At 40.0% G+C, this 20,150-nt stretch overlaps 1 protein-coding gene across 4 annotated transcripts in view; it reads right to left on the reverse strand.

Moving 5' to 3' along the window:
• The window catches only part of SH3PXD2A (SH3 and PX domains 2A), a 252,239-nt gene that overhangs the window by 102,219 nt on the left and 129,870 nt on the right, over positions 1-20,150 (reverse strand). For 3 of the 4 annotated variants that reach the window (XM_081953519.1, XM_081953517.1, XM_081953518.1), the window contains exon 6: positions 11,850-11,878. In XM_081953519.1, the coding sequence (XP_081809645.1) occupies positions 11,850-11,878 (29 nt within the window). Of the gene's footprint in view, positions 1-11,849; positions 12,243-20,150 lie in introns of those variants that run through there. The other variant, XM_081953520.1, reaches the window with a different exon arrangement.

Raw genomic sequence — 20,150 nt, forward strand, 5'->3', positions numbered from 1 at the left:
CAGTCGTTAAGTGAATCACTGCAGTTAAGTTAGTAACAGAGTTGTTAAGTGAATCTGGCTTCTCCATTGACTTAGCTTGTCAGAAGATTGCAAAAGGGGATCACATGACCCTGGGACACTGCAAATATCATAACATACAGTATAGGTGGTACCTTTCTCAACAGTGGTTAACTGTGAAAGGGATCTTGGAGTGCTAGTGCACAACCATGTGAGCCAGCAGTGTGCAGCAGCTGCCAAAAAAGGCAACACAGTCCTAGGCTGCATCAACAGAGGGATAGAATCAAGATCACGTGAAGTGTTAATACCACTTTTACCACTTTGGTAAGGCCACACTTGGAATACTGCATTCAGTTCTGGTCACCACGATGTAAAAAAGATGTGGAGACTCTAGAAAGAGTGCAGAGAAGAGCAACAAAGATGATTAGGGGACTGGAGACTAAAACATATGAAGAACGGTTGCAGGAACTGGGTATGTCTAGCTTAAGAGAAGGACTAGGGGAGACATGATAGCAGTGTTCCAATATCTCAGGGGTTGCCACAAAGAAGAGGGAGTCAAGCTATTCTCCAAGGCACCTGTGGACAGAACAAGAAGCAATGGGTGGAAACTAATCAAGGAGAGAAGCAACTTAGAACTGAGGAGAAATTTCCTGTTAGAACAATTAATCAGTGGAACAGCTTTTCTCCAGAAGTTGTGAATGTCCCAACACTGGAAGTCTTTAAGATGATGTTGGATAGCCATTTGTCTGAAACGGTATAGGGTTTCCTGCCTAGGCAGGGGGTTGGACTAGAAGACCTCCAAGGTCCCTTCCAACTCTGCTATTGTATTGTATTGTATTGTATTGTATTGTATTGTATTGTATTGTAACTATGAGTCAGTTGTCAAGCATCTGAATATTGATCTCATGACCATGGAGATACTGCAATGGTTATAAGTGTGAACAGTCATAAGTCACTTTTTTCAGTGCTGTGTAACTTCGGTCACTAAACAAAGTATTGTAAGACAAGGACTACCTGTATTAGTTTCTTCAGAATCAGAAGACAGTTTTCATCTTTAAAAGACATTCATTGTGTTGTTAGCTTTCTATTAAACAGCTCTTATATCTTTTTTTTTTCCAAAAAGTTTTATTGGTTTTTTTAAAACATTTATAAGGAAAAGGGTAAGTGGAATGGTTACAAATTTTGGCAGTTGCAAGTGTGGCAGACGCCCCCTCCCTCCAAACTCATAGGTTACATCTAAATATCAAACATTAATACATAATCATAAAAAATCAGCATATTAATTCTAGAAAAAATAATTTTCAATCAGTTTATATAGTTATGATATATAGTCTAGATATAATTTCATTATTACTTTCAGTCTGTTTATAACATTGTGGTTTTCTTATTCATTTTTGTGATCTGAGCTTTCTTGGAACACTTCCGGTTCCGGCGGCTACGGCGACGGGCAAGGACTTTGCCCGCTCCCGCTCTTCGGTGGGCTTCCCCTGCCTTCGGGGGGGCACAGGACGCCCCGAAGAGGCGCCCTGCCGAAGGAGCGGCTCGCGGAAGGCTCTGGCACCGGCGGCGGCTGGTGGGGGCTTTTCCGCTTTGCTCCAGGCACCGGGAGCAGTTTTGGAGGACGCGCCTGCGTCTCGCCCCATGCCGATCGGAGAATGCAAAACTGAAGGAAGCAGCGGCGGTGCGGTGAGATGCTTCCTCTCTTCATCCCCTTACTTTTGAATTGATAGACTTTTCAGTAATTTTAAAAAGTTAACCTTTCGGATTTACTCTTTGAGGAGCGGCTAGAGGGGAGGGGGATTCCCCCCCCCCTTGGACAAGCGGCTTGTTAAAATTCTGCTCTCGCCCCCTGGGGAAGGAGGAGGGGGGAGAGCCAACTAACGATGCCTCACCCCAGTAAAAGTGCTTTTCATGGGACATAGATCCAGAACTTATTGATGACCTGAGAACTTTTTGAACTTTTAAAAATTTTTCTATGCCTCTGAGCCCAAAGCTGGCAGGGCAAGATGGCACACTTCCGTTGTCTTCATGAACTGTGAAACCTGACTCCACCTTTAAAATTCAGGCTTCCGGTCTTTGTCTCCGAGTCACCCAGAGAAATCTCTTGTGGATTGTTATTTCCTGAACTCTTTGGAGAAAAAACTTTCATCTATTGCTAGAGTGACTAAAGAAACTCCCACCTGTTTGGATCCTCTGCCTTCTGGACTCGCCTGCCTGCTCTACTTCTCCAGCTGCCCAGTTTCTACACTGACTGATCTCTTTGTTTTATAAACCATGTCTCCAAAAAGACCACCTCCTGGAAAACCTGGCTTTGCCACTTCTGCTCCAACATCTGCAACATCCAGTCCAGCCACACAGTCAAAGATAACAGAACTGATGCAACCTAAGACTACAGAGATAGACCTTCAACAAATGCTTCAACAAATTTTACAGGGCCAGGAGGAAATCAAGAAACAGCTAAGGGAAATGAAAGATGAAATTAAAGAGAATCAAGTTCAAATTTATAAGAACTCACAGAGACTGGACCTTGTGGAGGGTGGGGTGGCGGAGGCGAAAGGGGGGGTAGAGGCTTTACAGAAGGGGAACAAAGAACTTGATATCCAACAAATGAAAACAGAGTTTGAGAGAATGTCCTTTTATCTTAGATTTCAAAATGTAATAGAAGCAGATGGGGAAAACATAAGGGACATTATGACTAATATTCTAGCTGAATACATACACAAAGATAAACAGCAGCTGGAATGGGAGATAGATCTGGTCTATAGAGTGAATTCAGCATATGCCAGAACACACAATGTACCCAGGGAGGTTCATATTAAATTCCTTAGGAAAAGCACAAGAGATGAAATTCTGGGTGTGCAAAGGGGGCAAACACTGACATACCATGACAGGGAGATAACCATTCTGAAGCAGATTCCCCCAAAAATTAGGGAGAAAAGGAAAAACTATTCGCAATTGGCGAATAAACTATACCAGAAGGGGGTGTGGTTTAGATGGTTGATGCCTGAAGGTATGCTGATATTCTGGGAGGAGACAAGAATCAGAATCAACACACCCATAGAGGCACAGGCCTTTATGGAAAAAAATAAAGCGAACCTAGAAAAAACAGAAGATACCACAACGGTCACACAGGACACGGGAGGGGCCGGAGCTCTGCCAGCGGGGGGTGAAGGGGCAACACCAAGAAAACAGCTCTTATATCTTGAAGATCAGAATGACAAGAAAATTAAAATGCCACAAAAGCAAATATTTAATTTAATTAATTAAAATATTTAATTTTAATTAAAAGTTCCTTTTGCGGCGTTTCAACGTGAAACAAATAACCATGCTGCCACTTCATAAACCCACCAGATCCCACTTTGAACATGCCACATAGAAAAATAAAAAAAATAGAATTGTCTAGTTTTGCACACTCTTATACACACAAAATGTTTGAAAATATTTGCATTTGTATTTATGTGACTGAATGGTGCTTCAGAACTGATCACATGAACTGCAAAATGGGGAGAAGGAAACAGGAAAAAATATCTCAGGATTGTCTAATTTTTCTTTTTCCAGACTGTAATTTGAGAGGATTACACACACTTTGCATAAATAAGGCATACTATGCATTATTATAATTGATTTTCAGGCATATCATTCCTTCCTGGGAAACAGAGCCTCCTAGTCCAAGGAAATGAAGGTTGAAAATTACCATAGATACGTTTTTTGAATAACATATTTGCCCTTAATCCTCCAGAGGAGGTGGAGGGGACCCACCCTGATCTTATGTAAGACATCAGGCATCTATAGGATTATTTTGTTTTGTCTGGGGGAGGTTAGTCTAGGTCTGGGGGAGGCTGGCTTAGGGAATCAATACAGACTACAACCCCCAGCCTGCCTATCCCCACTTCATAGGGCTGCTATTATTAAGGAACACACATTCAGATTTCAAGGAGGTGTAACACCACTATTTTAAGCCTCTAAATGCTACAGCTGTATGCTACAGAGAGCCTGGATAACTTCATTGCCATCAATAACATTTACAGCTATGCAGGCTATAAGGAAAATGCAGGAACTTTGGCAAGAGCTAAATGCCTGCTAAAGGGGAGGGGGTGGAGGGGGGAGATCTTGGCTTACAACCAGACAGTATCACTTAGCTGATTGGAGTCTTTGCAAATGTACCTTACTAATATATAGATTGCTAAGATACCACATTCTTGGCTGGGCCAACAAAATCCAGATTCTTAGGCTGTTATTTAATAAAGTATGCATGTGCTTATTTCTGTTCTGGCAGCTGCACTGTTCGATCTGATCATGTGCAGCATTTTGTTTCCCAAATTTCCACTAGCTGAAGTACAGCTTTTACCTAATTTAAACTAGTCCAATTCCCTTTTAGAGTGTAGTTAAGAAGTGACTGTTCTCACAGAGGGACCATCCTTGCATTTCTACAAAAATAATCTTCCAAGCGCATCTTGTCCGAGACGTAAGCTGGTATAAGAACAGCTGACAAATCCCATCATTCCAGTTTACCAATTGGAAGTGACATTTATAAAGGCCCCTGAAAAAACTCTCTTTAAAACAAAAACAAAAACACCCTAAGAGTTGGCCCATGCCTTCTGGAATAATAATTTGCTTCCTTAGGACCTCAAAGTCTTTTTTTTAAAGGAAATGAAAAATTATAAATGCATCTGATGTATTAAAATGTTAATCAAGCACAGGATGGAACCAGTGAACATGGAACAATGAATGACCTGAGTACATTCATCTATTGAAGTTATTCTTCCACATATTGACCATAGCCAATTAGGACTGGTGAGGGATCAAACCAAAGGTTTTGCAATGTCATTCTCCTTAAGAGATCTGACCCTTTTCCTTACTTTAGCCACACCAGAAATTCATGTAATCTTCACCAAGTTTTAATTATGCAGTATTATAATTCACAATTCATAAGCATTTTGCTTATAGCATACAATCTAGCAAATCAGTTGTAGAGACTCTATACATAGTTCATCCATAGTAGATTTATTAAATATAAGAGGCAGGTTGACTTGTCTGCCTTGAGTGTTAGCATTACCACTTCTAGTTAGGAGTCTGCTTCCTGGTTCTGCTGACTGATGTTGTGTAATTTCTCTCAGCTACTATGAGAATCATTTTCTTGTATATACTTTTACTGTTCTTAACATTGTTAGCCATCAAAAGTCATGTATGTGAGATAGGTGGCAGAATAAATTTAATAAAACCTACTCAGATTCAATATACCATACAGTACATTATTATTTCTACATCTGTGTGCTAGTTTGATGCTTAGTGTATATGCATGTTTTTAACACGACTTGCTGAATAAACCCACCATTAGCTGAGTATACATTTTTGGTGCAGTTTGGAAGTTTCTTGCAGGATCAGGACCAGCAGTTTTTCCTCTGCTCTGAATTCTGACATAATGCAACTCATATTACTAAAGAGGGAAGAGTAGACTGCAAACATTCCAGGGTTCTTATATTGTGATTTTATGACTTGATTTATTGTATTTTAAACCGTGTATGACAGAGAATAGTATGCTGGCCCCATTCATTTGTAATTAGGGCAGCTTATAAGGCCACAAAATACTATAAAAATATAATTAGCTAATCAGCATTAAAAGAAAGGAAAAAGTCAATAACATTTTATTTTCTGAGACATTTCACTTAGTCCAATACAAGTGCCTTTTGGTAGCTAGAATAAAAAAAATCGGAAATGTATCTCATTCATTCTTCAGAGATCTTTACTAACTGCTTTCTTTCTTAGCACAATGCAAAGCACTGATATTTAAAACTCTGTTTCTACACAAATCTGCTGTAGAACAGATTTTGGCAAAAAGTGTCAATGATGGTTCTTCATTTATAGAATTCTGTCTCTAAGAAATCTACTTTATTATCTTTTCACTCTCCTGTAAAATAATTCACAATTATTAAACTCTTTAACAATGATTGTTGCTGACAATTCTATTAACTTTTATCATTTTTGTGTAAGCTTCCTTTAATATGTGTACATTGAAGAGTGGAATAAAAATGTGAAGAAAACTACTCATAATTATAAAACTCTGCACTCCCCCTTTTCCATTTTCAGTTGTAAGACCTAAATCTAACACTTTAATTGAGACCAGATTTCAAAAAGAACAGTTTATAAAGTTTTCAGTGAGAAGGACTGATGAAATACAGTTTGCAAGCAGTCCTTTGTTCCAATTGTATATCCTACCTTTTTGAAGGCCCACAAAAAAATTGCATTAATCACTATTCAGAAAGATCTACTGGAGAGTCCATATTTAGTCAACATTAATATTTACTATTGCATTTCAGAGTTAACACACTCCTCCTTGGAATAAGATGAAGCAGCCTGTCTTGAAGCTATTATTAAACTGCCAGTAAACTATGGAACATTTGTCCAAACTTAACTAGTGAAGTTAGAAGGTCCTTGGCAATGAAAAAGTTTAGCAGGATATGAACAGTTCACAACAGTACTGTGAAGAGTTAGTTGGCATTAGCAGACTTGCCAGTGAGGTATGAACCTTGCAAAAATCATATCATGCACCGACAGCTCATAAAAATAAATTAAGATTTTCAAATGATGCAAGCCAGCTTTAAGAAAAATCACACAGAATGGAAAATATTTCAGAAGAGAAGACTGCCAGAAAGAATTCCAGCTGCCAGAAAGCACATACCTTATCCCTAAGCCTGCCTTCCAGCATGCTGCACGGCAGTCATTTCAAATGAAGCTGAGATTTCTCAGAAAAGTGCACAAAGCAAAAAGATTACATTTGTTTTAATTTCTTCTAATTTGTTCGGGTGTTTTATTCTGGATTTTTTGTCTGTTGACTGCAGTGGTTTCAATGTACATGACTGCTATTCACTTTATCCAGAAACAAAAAAACCCACCATACTCTAGGAAGCAACAACTAATTCAGCCACGCAATGCAAGGTATGAGTACAGGTTCTAAGTATCAGTCCTAAATGAGTCTCTCTGAGCAATCATATCACCCAAGAGGTTCCTAACCTACATAGTACAGATAGTCCTTATCTTATGACTGGTCAATCATTCAGCCCTGGACTTTCTCAGGGCTACTTATAACCTGGGTTCAAATTTCTGATAGCTCCTTCCCTACCACGGGCATATTATTGCATTTTGGGCACTCTCAACTGTCCCGTATATGATCAGTTGCAGTGTGCCACGATCATGTCTGAAACCAACATTTACTTCTGGTTTCCAGCAAAAAACACTCATTGCAGACCAAGGGTTCACTTAACAACTGCCAACTTAACAACAGACACTTAATGTCTGTTGCATAAAAAGATAATAATATTGGGCATGGTCATGTGGAGACCTGCTTAATAACCAGCATGACCCATGATGCAAATTCTGGGATTAATAATAGTTGTAAATTGAGGACTAGCTGTAAGGTTGTCAGTGCTTCAAAAATAGTTCAGAAAAATGCTTCAGAACTTTCAGGAGCTAATTCACTTGTCTGCCTCTCATTAAAACAGTCCTTTTTTTCCAGGCTTTCACATTGGCATGGAAAAAACATACGGCTATTTTATAGATTGAATTATATTTTATGAGTTGATTTCTTGAAGCAGCAGCAATATTTTTCAGGACCTGTGGTAGCCCAAAAGGTGACAGGCTGCTTTAATAGAGCACAAAGATGCTACATTCAGAAGTCTAAATAATTTCTTCTGAATATTTGAACTAGTTATAGTTTAGACACCATTTTTCCAACTTACTGGCCCGTTTAGAGTCCATAAGCAGCCATTCCCACTTGTGAACAGAAGCTTTCCCAAGTTATAAAAGTAACCCGTGTGTGTGTAGGAGTGTGTGTGCAAAATAAATGTTTGATATGTATCCTCCTCCTGATCTAGTATGTAATGAAAAGAAGCAACTTCATATTAACCTTCTTAAGTTTTGTTTTGACCAGCAGAGTGCTACAGAAGGCCGTCCAGGTAAGAAACGAGCCATGGGGGGTACGCTAGCAGAGGCATCGCAGGCCGGTCCTTTGCTATTTCCAGGATGGCTCAGGGGCCAATTCTAAGCACTTTGCAGACTGAATTCGGCCCGTAGGCCTTGTGACACGCCTGTCCTAGACTCCATCAAATTCCTAGTCTCCTGCAGATGATATGTCATTACAAAGAGAGAAAAAAAGGTTTTTTGGGGTTTTACAACACAGGTAAGAAAAATGAAGAATTTGGCAATTTTGAAAATATACTCTTCTCAATGTGAATTTCAATGTATCTATACACTGAGAGATATTCTGTTGTATATGAAAACATCTCCTTTCATCACTATGATCCAAAAATTACATGGCAGCCCCGAGTTTGTTGGGGTAACAAAATTCACAACCTTTTCTATTATCTCACCATTACATGGTACCGTAGTGCCTAGTAGGGTGAGGGAAGCAGAGATGATGCGTTAATATAACATCATGTGAAAATACTACATCAAATTCTATTACATCAATTTCCTCCTGCTGGATCATCTATGAAAACTCCCAATAACTTTACCTATCCTAGTGATCTCCAACTGAGTCCCATTGGCTAGCTAGAGTAATTGAAAACGGCTAAAAGCAAATGATAAAGCACAAGGTGTGATCTCCGATAATGGTTTAGAAGAAGTAGATCTGCATTAGAACCTCTGAATTTTTTCATTTGGGGTTTCTTCAGCAGTAGGAAAGGAATATTAACTAGTTTGAAACATCAACCTATAATTCCTATAATTTTGTTTAAATCTTAAATTGAATTTGGACAAAATACTCTCATTTTTTTGTTTCTGGAAAGATAAGAGACTAAGCTATCAAAAATAGGCTGCTGTGGCTTTAACATATCATCAGTATTTCTAAAAGTATTTCAGACTTTTCCATCTTCTAATGATATTTTTGGCTCCTTTAGACCCCATTTGTTTTTTTCCTAAAATAAAAATCAATGTCTTTTTTTAAGTGTTGGCTAGCCATCTCTTGCAAATTGTAGGAAAACCAGCAAAACATGGCTGGCTATGGTTTGTCGTTTATTTTTGCCACCAATACACAAGTTGTTGTCCCATTGTTACTGCCAAACTTTAATGTATCATATGAACACATTTTATGGCTTAGCCATAGCATATTGGACCGGTTATAATTTGCTATGCTTATATACCATACTAAACCATAAAATGTAATCTACAAGCCCTAACAATCATCCAACTCATTAAGCTTTAAAACCATAGTATGATCCCTCATGGAAAAAAGAACTTAGATGGATTGTTCTCACTATGTGATAGTTTTATACTATGCTGAATTTTAAGTATGACACAGAATGTTTTGAGATTTTTTTAAAAAAAGAAGCAGCTCAGGTATGTATTTGTCATGTCTTCTCACTGTGTCCTGAATAAATCACCCTATGACATGCATTTCAGAGTTAAGGACTGTTTTTGGTTCTGGCATAAGCATCTATATGGCTGTTTCAAGATTGTTAAGAAAAGAAAAAAATCCCATTTCAACAGTTAGGTTTACACCACATGGTGTACTACAAATAGTGTGGTTTAAGCCATATTTGAATTTAGCTTCTTTGACTCATGTTTGAGTGTAGGCTAATCAAACTCAGAAAACTAGATTACTTGAACCACAATTGTATTAATCCTGAAAGCTAAAAGAACACATCAGATAAAGTGATTTACTGCCCTTTCATATTCAAATGATATACTTGATTGGATCAGAAGGATGCATGTTTTAGTCTTGAGATGTAATTTTAACCAAGTTAGTTTAAAAAAAAAGAACAGTCCCTGGAGTCTCAGAGGCTAAGACAATGCTTCCTCAATCTTATGGCAAAAACTATTTCTCAGGATTACATTATCTGCCTCTTTCTGAGGCAAAGTGATGGGGTGGCCCCCAAATGGGCCTTCTGTACAGTAAATATTTCTCTACTATTTCTTTCTCTATGGCATAGGAAGGACAATAAACAATAGGCTCCAACATTATTTATCAGCTTATGATTATATTGCTGATTGATGTATTTGCACCACTCCAGTTGGGGACATCTAATTTCCTAGCTTCCTTGAGGTTGAGAGGACTTAGAAAACAATCATTCCCCACTGACAAAGCCACCCACCCATAGTTATGACCTAGTTGATCACTGCACAAGGGAAAGTCAAATGAATTCTGGGGAATGGGTAACTGGGTTGTCTCAATATAGTAAATGCATGTAACCATAAATATGAGTTACATGAGGTGTATATAAATTATAACAAGCCATGGTCCCCAAATATAAGCAAGAATTTGTATCTAAGCTCCAGTTTAGATTTCTCTCTCTCATGTATGTATGTATGTATGTATGTATGTATGTATGCATGCATGCATGCATGCATATATATATGTATATGTATATGTATATGATGTATATGTATATATATATATATATATATATATATATATATATATATATATATATATATATATATATATATATATATATATATGTTGTATTTGTGCTGATAAATAAATAAAGGGAGACTAGTATAGATCTATTTCAAGCTATTTAGCTCTCATCAGCTAGCCAGACCCTTACTGGGAATACAACACAAATATGAAAAGGCAACATTAAAAATAAAAATATGGTTTTCTGCCTGGATGGTTTTCTGTAATGAGCTGAAGGACAGAAAGGGGGAGTAGTGAGCTCCCTCCCATATTTGGGCATACCAGGACACACACACACACACACACACACAGAATAACTCAAAATCAAATTACATTATTACTGATACATGTGTGAAAACAGTCTATGGGAGAAATCTATTAGGACACATTTCTCTATGATTGCATTTCTAAATTAAGCTGCATCTGCGATTTGCTGTCTGCCATGCAGCTATTTAAAAGGGAAATTCCAAAGCAGAATTTACTTTACAACTAATCTTGGCAGAGGTGTCAGGAATAACTATATTTGCAAATGCCCTGTACATATTATTCAGAAATAAATCCAATAGTTCAGTATGGCCTCCTCAGAAACAAGTGTTGGATGGTAACTCCCTATAAGAAGGTCAGACTCCCTGTATGGATGTAACAGCAATACTCAACTGCTTAGCTATGTCTTCTCATCCTTTTTACAACTGCCTAGCTATTTCTTCCATTCATGTTGGTTCTCTAAAGTATGTAAAGATATATGAAATATTCTTGGCTTCTCCATGGATTCCTCCAGCAAATTAAGTTCAATCCTTAAAGCAGAATAGGATGATTATTCCAATCAATATATTTCAAGTGTCACAGAATAGAATAACCATTATACTTATGGTTGTCCCTACAAGAAGACAAACATTTAGGGGGTGTGGTAGTTCTGGTTTGTTGCCAAATATTATTTAACTGCATATTATTAATTACCCTCTGCAGTGCTTTAGTCAAAACCCATTGCCTTCACAGCAGGATATCTTGGCCCAGTTCTGTTCAGAAAATAAGAATACTTGATAATAAGACGTGAATTTGTCTCATTCAGTTACTAAATCCACAGCAAACTATTTCAGTTTGTAGGATTGGGCCAAGATATATGAGCTTTGGGAGAGAATATTAGATTATCTTGCTTTCAAACAGATTCTAGTGTAAGCAAATGTACAATACTACAAAATCAAATATCAAACCATTCTGTGATGAATTAGCTGAAGTATAATATGCTTTTATACAAAAGGGTATCAGTTCAATAAGTTGTAAATAGGGAGGTTTATATACAGGAAATATCTATTTAACTACAAATTTTAGTAACTCCTTTCCCCATTGCAGCAAGTGCATTTCAAACAGCAGACATTTTATTTTTAAAAAAGCTTGCATATATCCCACCTGCCATTCAAAAACAAGTAATGTATGTGTAAAAAAGAGTAGGCTCTCCTACCTGATTTCCTTCTCGAGGATCCATAATCCCTGAAAAAAAGGCAACAACAGATAGACATGGTTAGTTCCTGGAGCATAGGAGGGGAAAAGGTGAGATCCCAGGCTCCTATCGGCTTATTCAGAGATACATTGTAGGATCCTTCTGTTTTAAATTGGAGCTGGGGACCATAAGGCATTGACACACTTAAACAGCCGCGATGTAGTTTCCTAGATCAGCGGCAGCAGCTGCTGGTGCTCTTGCAGCAATTGAGTATAAGAAAGGCCATGTGATCTATCAGAGGGACCAGACCATCCAGGCAAAGGAAGGGGGAGAGAGAGGATATCAATTCTTTCCTCTCTTTAAATCAAGCTTCTGGTAGAGCTGTTGCTGACTCTTAACTCCTTATTGTTCTCTAACTCAGAGGCATAAGCCTGCTGGCTATTCTCTGTAAAGTTCCCACGTTTTGCTTTAGGCAGCATTTTGTGATGCTCAAGATCCTCTGGTTTCAAAAGCTGTTTGCCATCTGCATTGCCTGCAGCTCCTTTTAGTTATCTTTCCTAACGCTTGCCTGTATAAAAAGAGAAAAACTGCTCTGGCTTCTTTCACATAAGAACAAATAACTGGGGTTGCTTTTCTTTCCTCCTTGGCAAAATGAAAGTTAGAGCAAGCCAGTTCTCTTGACAAGGGGCCTTTTTAAGAAAGAAAGATCACGCTTATCGGGATGTCACATGGTGCAGAACAACATGGCTAGTCCTTAAGAAGAATCTCTTGTACTTCTAGTACAGCAAAATACTTTTTTAAAAAGTATTAAAAAGCACGATCCCATGTCTAGTTTTTGTGTAACCGTGAGGAAAGATTCAGGGATGCATACCAAGAGTTTACTCTTCTATAAAGTGCTTTTCCACAAGAAATAAATGTGACCTTTAAAAAAATGCTTGCTATCATTTCTTTTTTTCTCCCTGCCTGCTAAATATGTGTAAATGACTCACAGCCTCTGAAAACAATCTGAACTTGATATGAATGTTAATTGTAGCAATAACATTTGAAAATTAATTACTCCTGTATTCCAGTAAGTTAGATGGCTTTATTCACCATATTACAAAATGTAATGTGGAATGGGAGAAAATGTTAGATATAATTAAATTAAAGGCATCTAAATATAAGTATAATCTCAATAACCAATTTTGTTGTATTTAAGTACAATGACAACAGTGGGGGGGGTTCAATTTTTTTAGAACCTCTTCTGTAGGTGTGGCCTGCTTTGTGGGAGTGGCTTGGCAGTCATGTGACTGGTGGGTGTGGCCAACTTGTAATATGTGGTGAAACTCACTTAACAACGCTCTTGCTTAGCAACCAAAATGTTGGCTCAGAAACTCTGGCATTTGAAGCATGCAAGCCTTAAAGCTGTCAAGTTAAAAGACCCTTGCACCCCTAACCGTTTAGAAAAAAAACCCCCAGGGATGTTCAAACTTGACAGCTTTAAGACTTTAAAGTTTAGATAGAACTCTTAGAGGCGGGCGAGGCGATTGGTGAGCCAGCCAATTAGTGAGCGGCGGGTGGGGCAAGCGTGATGCAGATGGGCGTGGGGAGGGAGCTGGAAGCGGTTCTAAATGGCACGGTAGATTTGTGGAATCTCTTCTATAGAAGAGGTTAGAACTGGCAGGAACCCCTCTGAATGACAATAAAGATTATACTTATAATCCTGTATTACTATATTCAGTTTAAAAGTTCCATTGGTCCCACGTGTAAGTAGGCCTACGCATAAGCAATAAGCTCTAAAACAGAGTAACCTCCATACTTCAATGCAAGATTTTGACATTTAATTTTTGGCAAAGCAAAGGAGTTGTGGTAGTGCAGTGGTTGGAATGTAGTATTGCAGGCTACTTCTTTGCCCACAGCCTGAAGTTTGATTCTAACCGGCTCAAGGTTGACTCAGATTTCCAGCCTTCTGAAGTCAGTAAAATGACCCAGATTGTTGGGGGCAATATGCTGACATTGTAAATTGCTTAGAGAGTATAAAGCACTATGGAGCAATATTTAAGTCTGAGTGCTATTGCTATTTTTGGTAGAGTCTTCAAAAAGGAAGCAAAACTCCGCTTTCCTATCTAGTTTTAAAAATAAATGTTAGGTAAATATTCTTTTTCAGCCCTAACTGTGAAGCTTCTTCTTTTAGAGGAGTGGTTAGGAGATGGGGGAAATCAGAATGCTTTTCTCTTTGGCTATATACTCCTACATTTTTATTTTTTTGCTTATAACTTTTCATTTGCGAAACTGAACATTGTTGAGCAACACTATTTGTTTCACGATACTTCAAATTAGCTAACTCACAGAATGCATCCAAAATCTGAGACTGAAATTTGGCAAATTTGTGGTTGCTGCAAAGCTGCCACCAGTTCAGTAAACTGATCCTGTCCTAGTTTTCCAAAAGCCAGATACACTGGCCCCTACTATGACCACTATATATCAGGTAGACGGTCCAGTCCTGATTCTCTGGGTAAACTGGTCCTACCACTGGCTGCCGGAGAGTGGTTAGTTGTGTTCAAGCTGGCAGGAAGTTTGAACTCACTCCCATTCCCAGTGCTTTTTTTGCCCTTGGTCATTCTTTTTCTGTTTAGGTAAGGAAATATTTTTGAAACATGTCACGGATTGTCTAGCTTTTACCAACATTCAGATTCATTAAAACTACAATTGTAGAAGTCCATATGATCTTTCCAGCTTGTAGAGCTATTATAGGAGAGCCAACGTACAACACAAGCTATAGCTGTTTCTATTCAAAGCTCACGGCTTGTCTGTATGAAACAGTTGTAGAAGAATAGAACTTATGATGATTATTCAAAGAAGGGTATTGTTGTGGCCCAGCAGCGGCCGGCTGAGCTGTTGGTGGACTCTGACAGCTCAGACCATTATGGGACTGCTCTGGAGGATGAGGAAGACTCTGGAGGGTGTTTGGAGTCATAGCAGGAACTAGAGCCTGTTGGCCACGAGGTGGCATCTGAGTCAGGGAGCAGTGAGGAGGAACTGAGGGAGGTTGTCCCTGATGTGCATAGGCGTCGAATTGATAGGAGAAAGGAACAGCTGTGGGGAAGACATCATAGAAGGAAGTAGGGACAGCTGGTTAAGAGTGTGACCCCTCCCAAAGAGTTTATAAGTGGAGCGACGGGAGGGGAATCTTTGCAGGAAACAACAGTCCATATTCGAGCTGTTGCAAAAGCCTCTGTAAGTTATATCTTATGTTCGTGAAGATAACTTTATAGGCTGCCAGCCAAGGGGTGGCTTTATCTATGTAATTAGTCGTGGCAGACAGTGAAGCCTGGGTCTGCACATTCACTGGAATCTCGGGATAGAACAGGTATAGGTGAGAAATGTTAAATGTAATGACTCGTAGATTATTTCTATTTATGATTTTCTTTTTACAAAATCAGATGTAATTGGCTCCCAGATGTAAAATTATATGATTCATAGATGGAGAAGAAAACTTTTAACATGTCATGTGTGGAATTGTATGTTCCACACACTTGTATGTGAACCTAATATTTTCATTGCACTGGAGCCTTAATGAATTATTATTCAGGCAGGCCAGGAGGGTACCATGCTTTAGGGTTATATGCATATCCTTGTCCCAATGAGAGTTTTCATTCTGCACTTTCTGAAATAAACAAGAGACTATCTCAAAAAATGCTGTCTGCTTCATGTGTTCCTTTTGCTTGAGGCAAGGAATTTGGAGCTCTTGGGCTTAATGTACCATACAATGGGAACCATTCTGAATCTAAGGAAAAACTCAACCCAGATCGTGAAGGGACAGATTGAAGAGGGTCCACAATGCAGCGATTTACATCAGGAAATGAATAGAATATTTCTTCCTTCAATTTCATTGGTTTGTCTTGGAAAACAAAGGGAATAGATCAGAAGCATACACTGCAGCAGGCTCTATTCTGCACAGTCAGCTGTATTCATCTACTCTGGTATATAACCTTGTTTCTACAAATATTAAAAAAAAAACAAGAGCCAAAAAAATAACCTTTTGCCTAAAACTCCCAACCAAATCAATGGCCTGATAAATAGTCCGGATGTTGCAATGCATGAACTTCAGCCATATGCTATGTGGTACCTTACTGTTCATAAACAGGTATTTGCTTCCATGTGCACTAGAAGAAAGATGGCCTAATGGGAAAGTGCATCTTCTGAATGCAAAATATGTAATCCCTAGTGTTTACTCATAGAGAGGATAGCAGTCTTAAATCTGTGTATGTATGTATGTCTCCCGCTATGCTGCCCCAAGACTCTTACTCAAAACAGAGAGATAGAACTGAATAGTTAGGAGCAAGATACAAGGGATAAATAAATAAATAAATAAAACAGCCCTTGCCAAACAACTGGTCTTTCACTGTCTACAAATAAATCTAATAGGTTATAATTGGATTTAGATCTGTGTAAGTATCACAGAGTCCTGTCTTATGAATATTTACTTAGAAATAAGATCTACTCTGTTCAGAACTAAATTGTATCAGATGATAACATATCCTCTGAATATAATTTTTGTACAATGTGAAACGTTTTCAGTCATTGTTTAATTATGAAAAGTGTTAAATAGGTGAAATAATTAAAATATATAAAAGGAAAGAAACAGATAGTCCTCAACTTACAACCATTTGTTTAGTGACCATGTGAAATTACAACAGCATTGAAAAAGGTGAATACAACCAGCCCTTGCCATTGCAGCATTCCTATGGTCACATGATCAAAATTTAGGTGCTTGGCATCAGCTTGCATTTATGATGGTTGCAGTGCCCTGGGTCATGTGATTGCCATTTGCACCCTTCACATTTATCTTCTGGAAAGTAAAGACAATAAGAGAAGCCGGATTCGCTCAGCCACTTAACTGCAATGATTTGCTTAACAAGCATGGCAAAAAGGTCATAAAATTGGGGCAAACCCCCTTAATCACGTGACCTAACAAGTGAAATTCAGGTGTTAATTATGAGAATAAATCAAGAACTACCTCTAATACAGAGAATACAAAATGGATCACAACTAAGATTCCGTATGAGTAAAATTACTACTTTGTTGTGGAGGGAACAGGATGCTGGCACATGGAAAATATTTCAATGAATGCTCATTTGGAAATTCTGGGAGTTGAAGTCCACAAGTCTTAAAGTTGTCAAGGTTGGATATCCCCGGTGGTGGGGATTCAGTCGGTTTGGACCGGTTCAATAGAACCGGTAGCTAATTTTTTGTGCAGTTTAGTGAACCAGCTGAATAGCATGCCTTGCCACATCCCTGCCTTGCCCCTCTCCTCCCAGCCACTCCTCGCTTTGTGCACACACAAGTGGCTAATTCATTCTCACACAGTTTCTCCCCAAGCCAAACCTCCACCTCATCTGGGACATGATTGCCTCCACCTCTTTGCTTGCTCCATCCTCCCAATATTGTACACTGCCTCGTCCGCTCTGAGGTGAAGATTCAACTGAACGACTCCATATTGAATTATTGGCAAGGAAAAGGAGGAAGGGTGTTGGTGGTAGTGGCATCATCATGGTTTTATGGAAGCAGTATAAGCAGCCAGGTAGGCAATGATGCCACTTCCTCCATCCACAGCAATGTCTTCCCCCACATCCCCCCTCATGCCTGAAAGCCTGAATGATCCATTCCAGCTGGGGAGGCAAGCGAATATGCTGTTTGATGAGCAGCACTGCGCTCCTTGTCCCTCAGCTCCAGACGTGAAGCTTGCACCGCAGGGCTGTGGGGTAAAGCTGTTGCGGGAGAAGAAACTGCGCACTTGGGCTTCCCGCCTTCTTCTCCCCACTTCCTCCGAGGGATGCACTTTTCCTGGGATTCTCTCCCTGCAGCCAGTGTTCACCTGAGCCCTTCGCTACCACTCTTGAGGACACCCATATCACAGTAATGCCAGAGCGTGCCTGCGCGGGGAGCCCTCCTGCCAGATCCAGGTTGCCACGTGATCATTAATCAAAGCTCTCCAGCCTTTTGGGCGTGCTTTCCCTCCCATCCCTGTGGCTTCAGTCTTAGGAGGATTGGGGTAGCCTGGTGAGTGCAGTGCAGGCTGGTCCCATTCTCATCTCTGCTGGGTGGGTGATTCTTCACTGCCTGCTTTGCCTCCGAGTCTCTTGCAATTTAGGCTTTGCTCATGCTGGTGAAGAAGGCTTGCATCACGTACAATCATGTGTCATGTGCTGAGGGAAGGGGTATTCTTCCTGCAGGGACAGCCATTAAAGGAAGTGCAGCCATCCCCCCCTTCGGGAGGCCAGGTGAGTGAGGGGCTGGGAGACGAGGCAAGATTAAAATGACAGGTATCTCTAGATATTTCACTGATAAAAGTGATACACAGAGCTCCTTCCTATTCATTTTGTAACTTTAGTGTTTCCCAACCTTGGCAACTTTAAGCTGTGTCTATTTCAACTCCCAGAATCCCCTAGCCAGCATAGTAAGGAGAATTCTGGGAGTTGAAGTCCACATATCTTAAAATGGCCAAGCTTGAGAAATGTTGTTCAAGAAATGATCAGCTCTATCTGTCTCTCTGGATTGAGGCTAACAAGCCATCTCAGCGCATGCTGCCAATGGAGGCAAGCAGAACTTCAGAAAACCAGCAAGGAAACAGCTTGGCTTAAGTGAAGGGATATTTCCAGGTCAGGTAGTTCTTTAAGACAGGTAGCCTTTCTTCTCCCTGAAGGGGACACAGTAGCCTGTTCTCTCTCCTCTCAGAGGGACTGAAAAGCCACCTTAATTGAGAGCAAAGGGGAAAGCAAAGTCACACCTGCTTCTCAATCCCTCAAGGTTTTTCTGCACCAAATGTAGAGTGAGCACAGCTCTGACAAGAGAATCTATCACTGTGAAATTGGTTGTTTCATAGCAGTCATTATATTAGCTTCTAGTGAGAACTCTTTTCTTCACATAGTTTACACATTTTCATTCTCAGTTTTAAGTGTGTGAAATACCTCATGTGTGTTTTAAGAAGCAAAGAAGATCTCGATGTCTCTGAAGGAAACATCTCAGCTCTGTTGCCTAAGCTCTGGCCTTTTTAAGATGTGTGGGCTCCAGTGTTGTCTGGGAAATTTGGTGAATTGAAGTCCATGCCTCTTAAAAATTGCAGAAGTTGGGAAGCACACAGCACCCACCAGGAGAAGGTTTTCTGATGCAAACGCAGTAATAAACCCACCCAAGGGAACAAAAGGCATAGACCCGTGATGGCGAACCTATGGCACACATACCACAAGTGGCACGTGGAGCCATATCTGCTGGCACGTGAGCTGTCAGCTTCAGCGTGCATGCATGCGCCGGCCAGCCAATTTTTGGCCTTCTGGAGGGCCAGGGGAGGCCGTTTTCACCCTCCCCAGGCTTCAGGAAAGCCTCCGGAGCCTGGAGAAAGCAAAAAACGGGCCCAACAGGCCTACCGGAAGTTCAGAACTTCCAGAAGGCCCATTGGGCCTGTTTTTGCCCTTCCCAGGCTCCGGAGGCTTTCCTGGAACCTGGGGAGGGCGAAAACGGCAGACATACCAAGCTCAGCTTGGAAGTGAGTAGTGCAGCGCACGTGGGGGGGGGTTGTGCATGCCCGTGCATGCACATGTGAAAGCGCACTTTGCATTATGGGTGCCAGCATGCACATTCTATCAGACGTACTCGCATTTTTGAAACCCAACAACAAAAAAGTTAGCCATCACTGGCATAGGGTTCAAGCCCTACAAAGTATAAAGATGGGAAAGTAAACATGACTGAGTTATTTCTAGCAGGTCCACATACGTGTCACTTTGCTCTGAGGGATAGAAGATGGAACACCTGAGTTGTAGAACATCTGCTCATTCTCTAGGATTTCCAGACAGGTCAGCTAGTTCCCTTGAAACACTGCAGAGCAGCTGCCACACTGAGCTCAGTGGATCTTCATAATAGAGGCTGACGTGGCGAGGCGCCCCTTGATGTGAGTGACATTGAGTTGGCCATGCCTACCCAGTCACATGACACCTCCCCAGCCGGTCCTTAGGGCAGAGAAGTGATTGTTAAATTATTTGAATCTGACCACTGGATATCCCTGCTGTAAAATATGTTTGAGGCTACACTTTTATGCTGATTTCTTTTTCATTTTTGGAACTATTCTACATGAGGGGTTGATTGGTTTATTACATTAAACTATTACGTATGCACCTTATATATACTACAAAACGCACACACACACACACACAGCTCCATGCGTCTTGGAGAAAGCAGGGACTAGTAAGAAACAAAACAGAAGGCTTTGGGAGACCATAATGATCAATTAAAAACACATGACTTCCTCCTGAAAAGGTCATCCAACATTGGGATATGCAACACTGA

The sequence above is a fragment of the Natrix helvetica genome, assembly GCF_964273705.1.
Source record: "Natrix helvetica genome assembly, chromosome: 5".
NCBI classification, from domain to species: Eukaryota; Metazoa; Chordata; class Lepidosauria; order Squamata; family Natricidae; genus Natrix; species Natrix helvetica.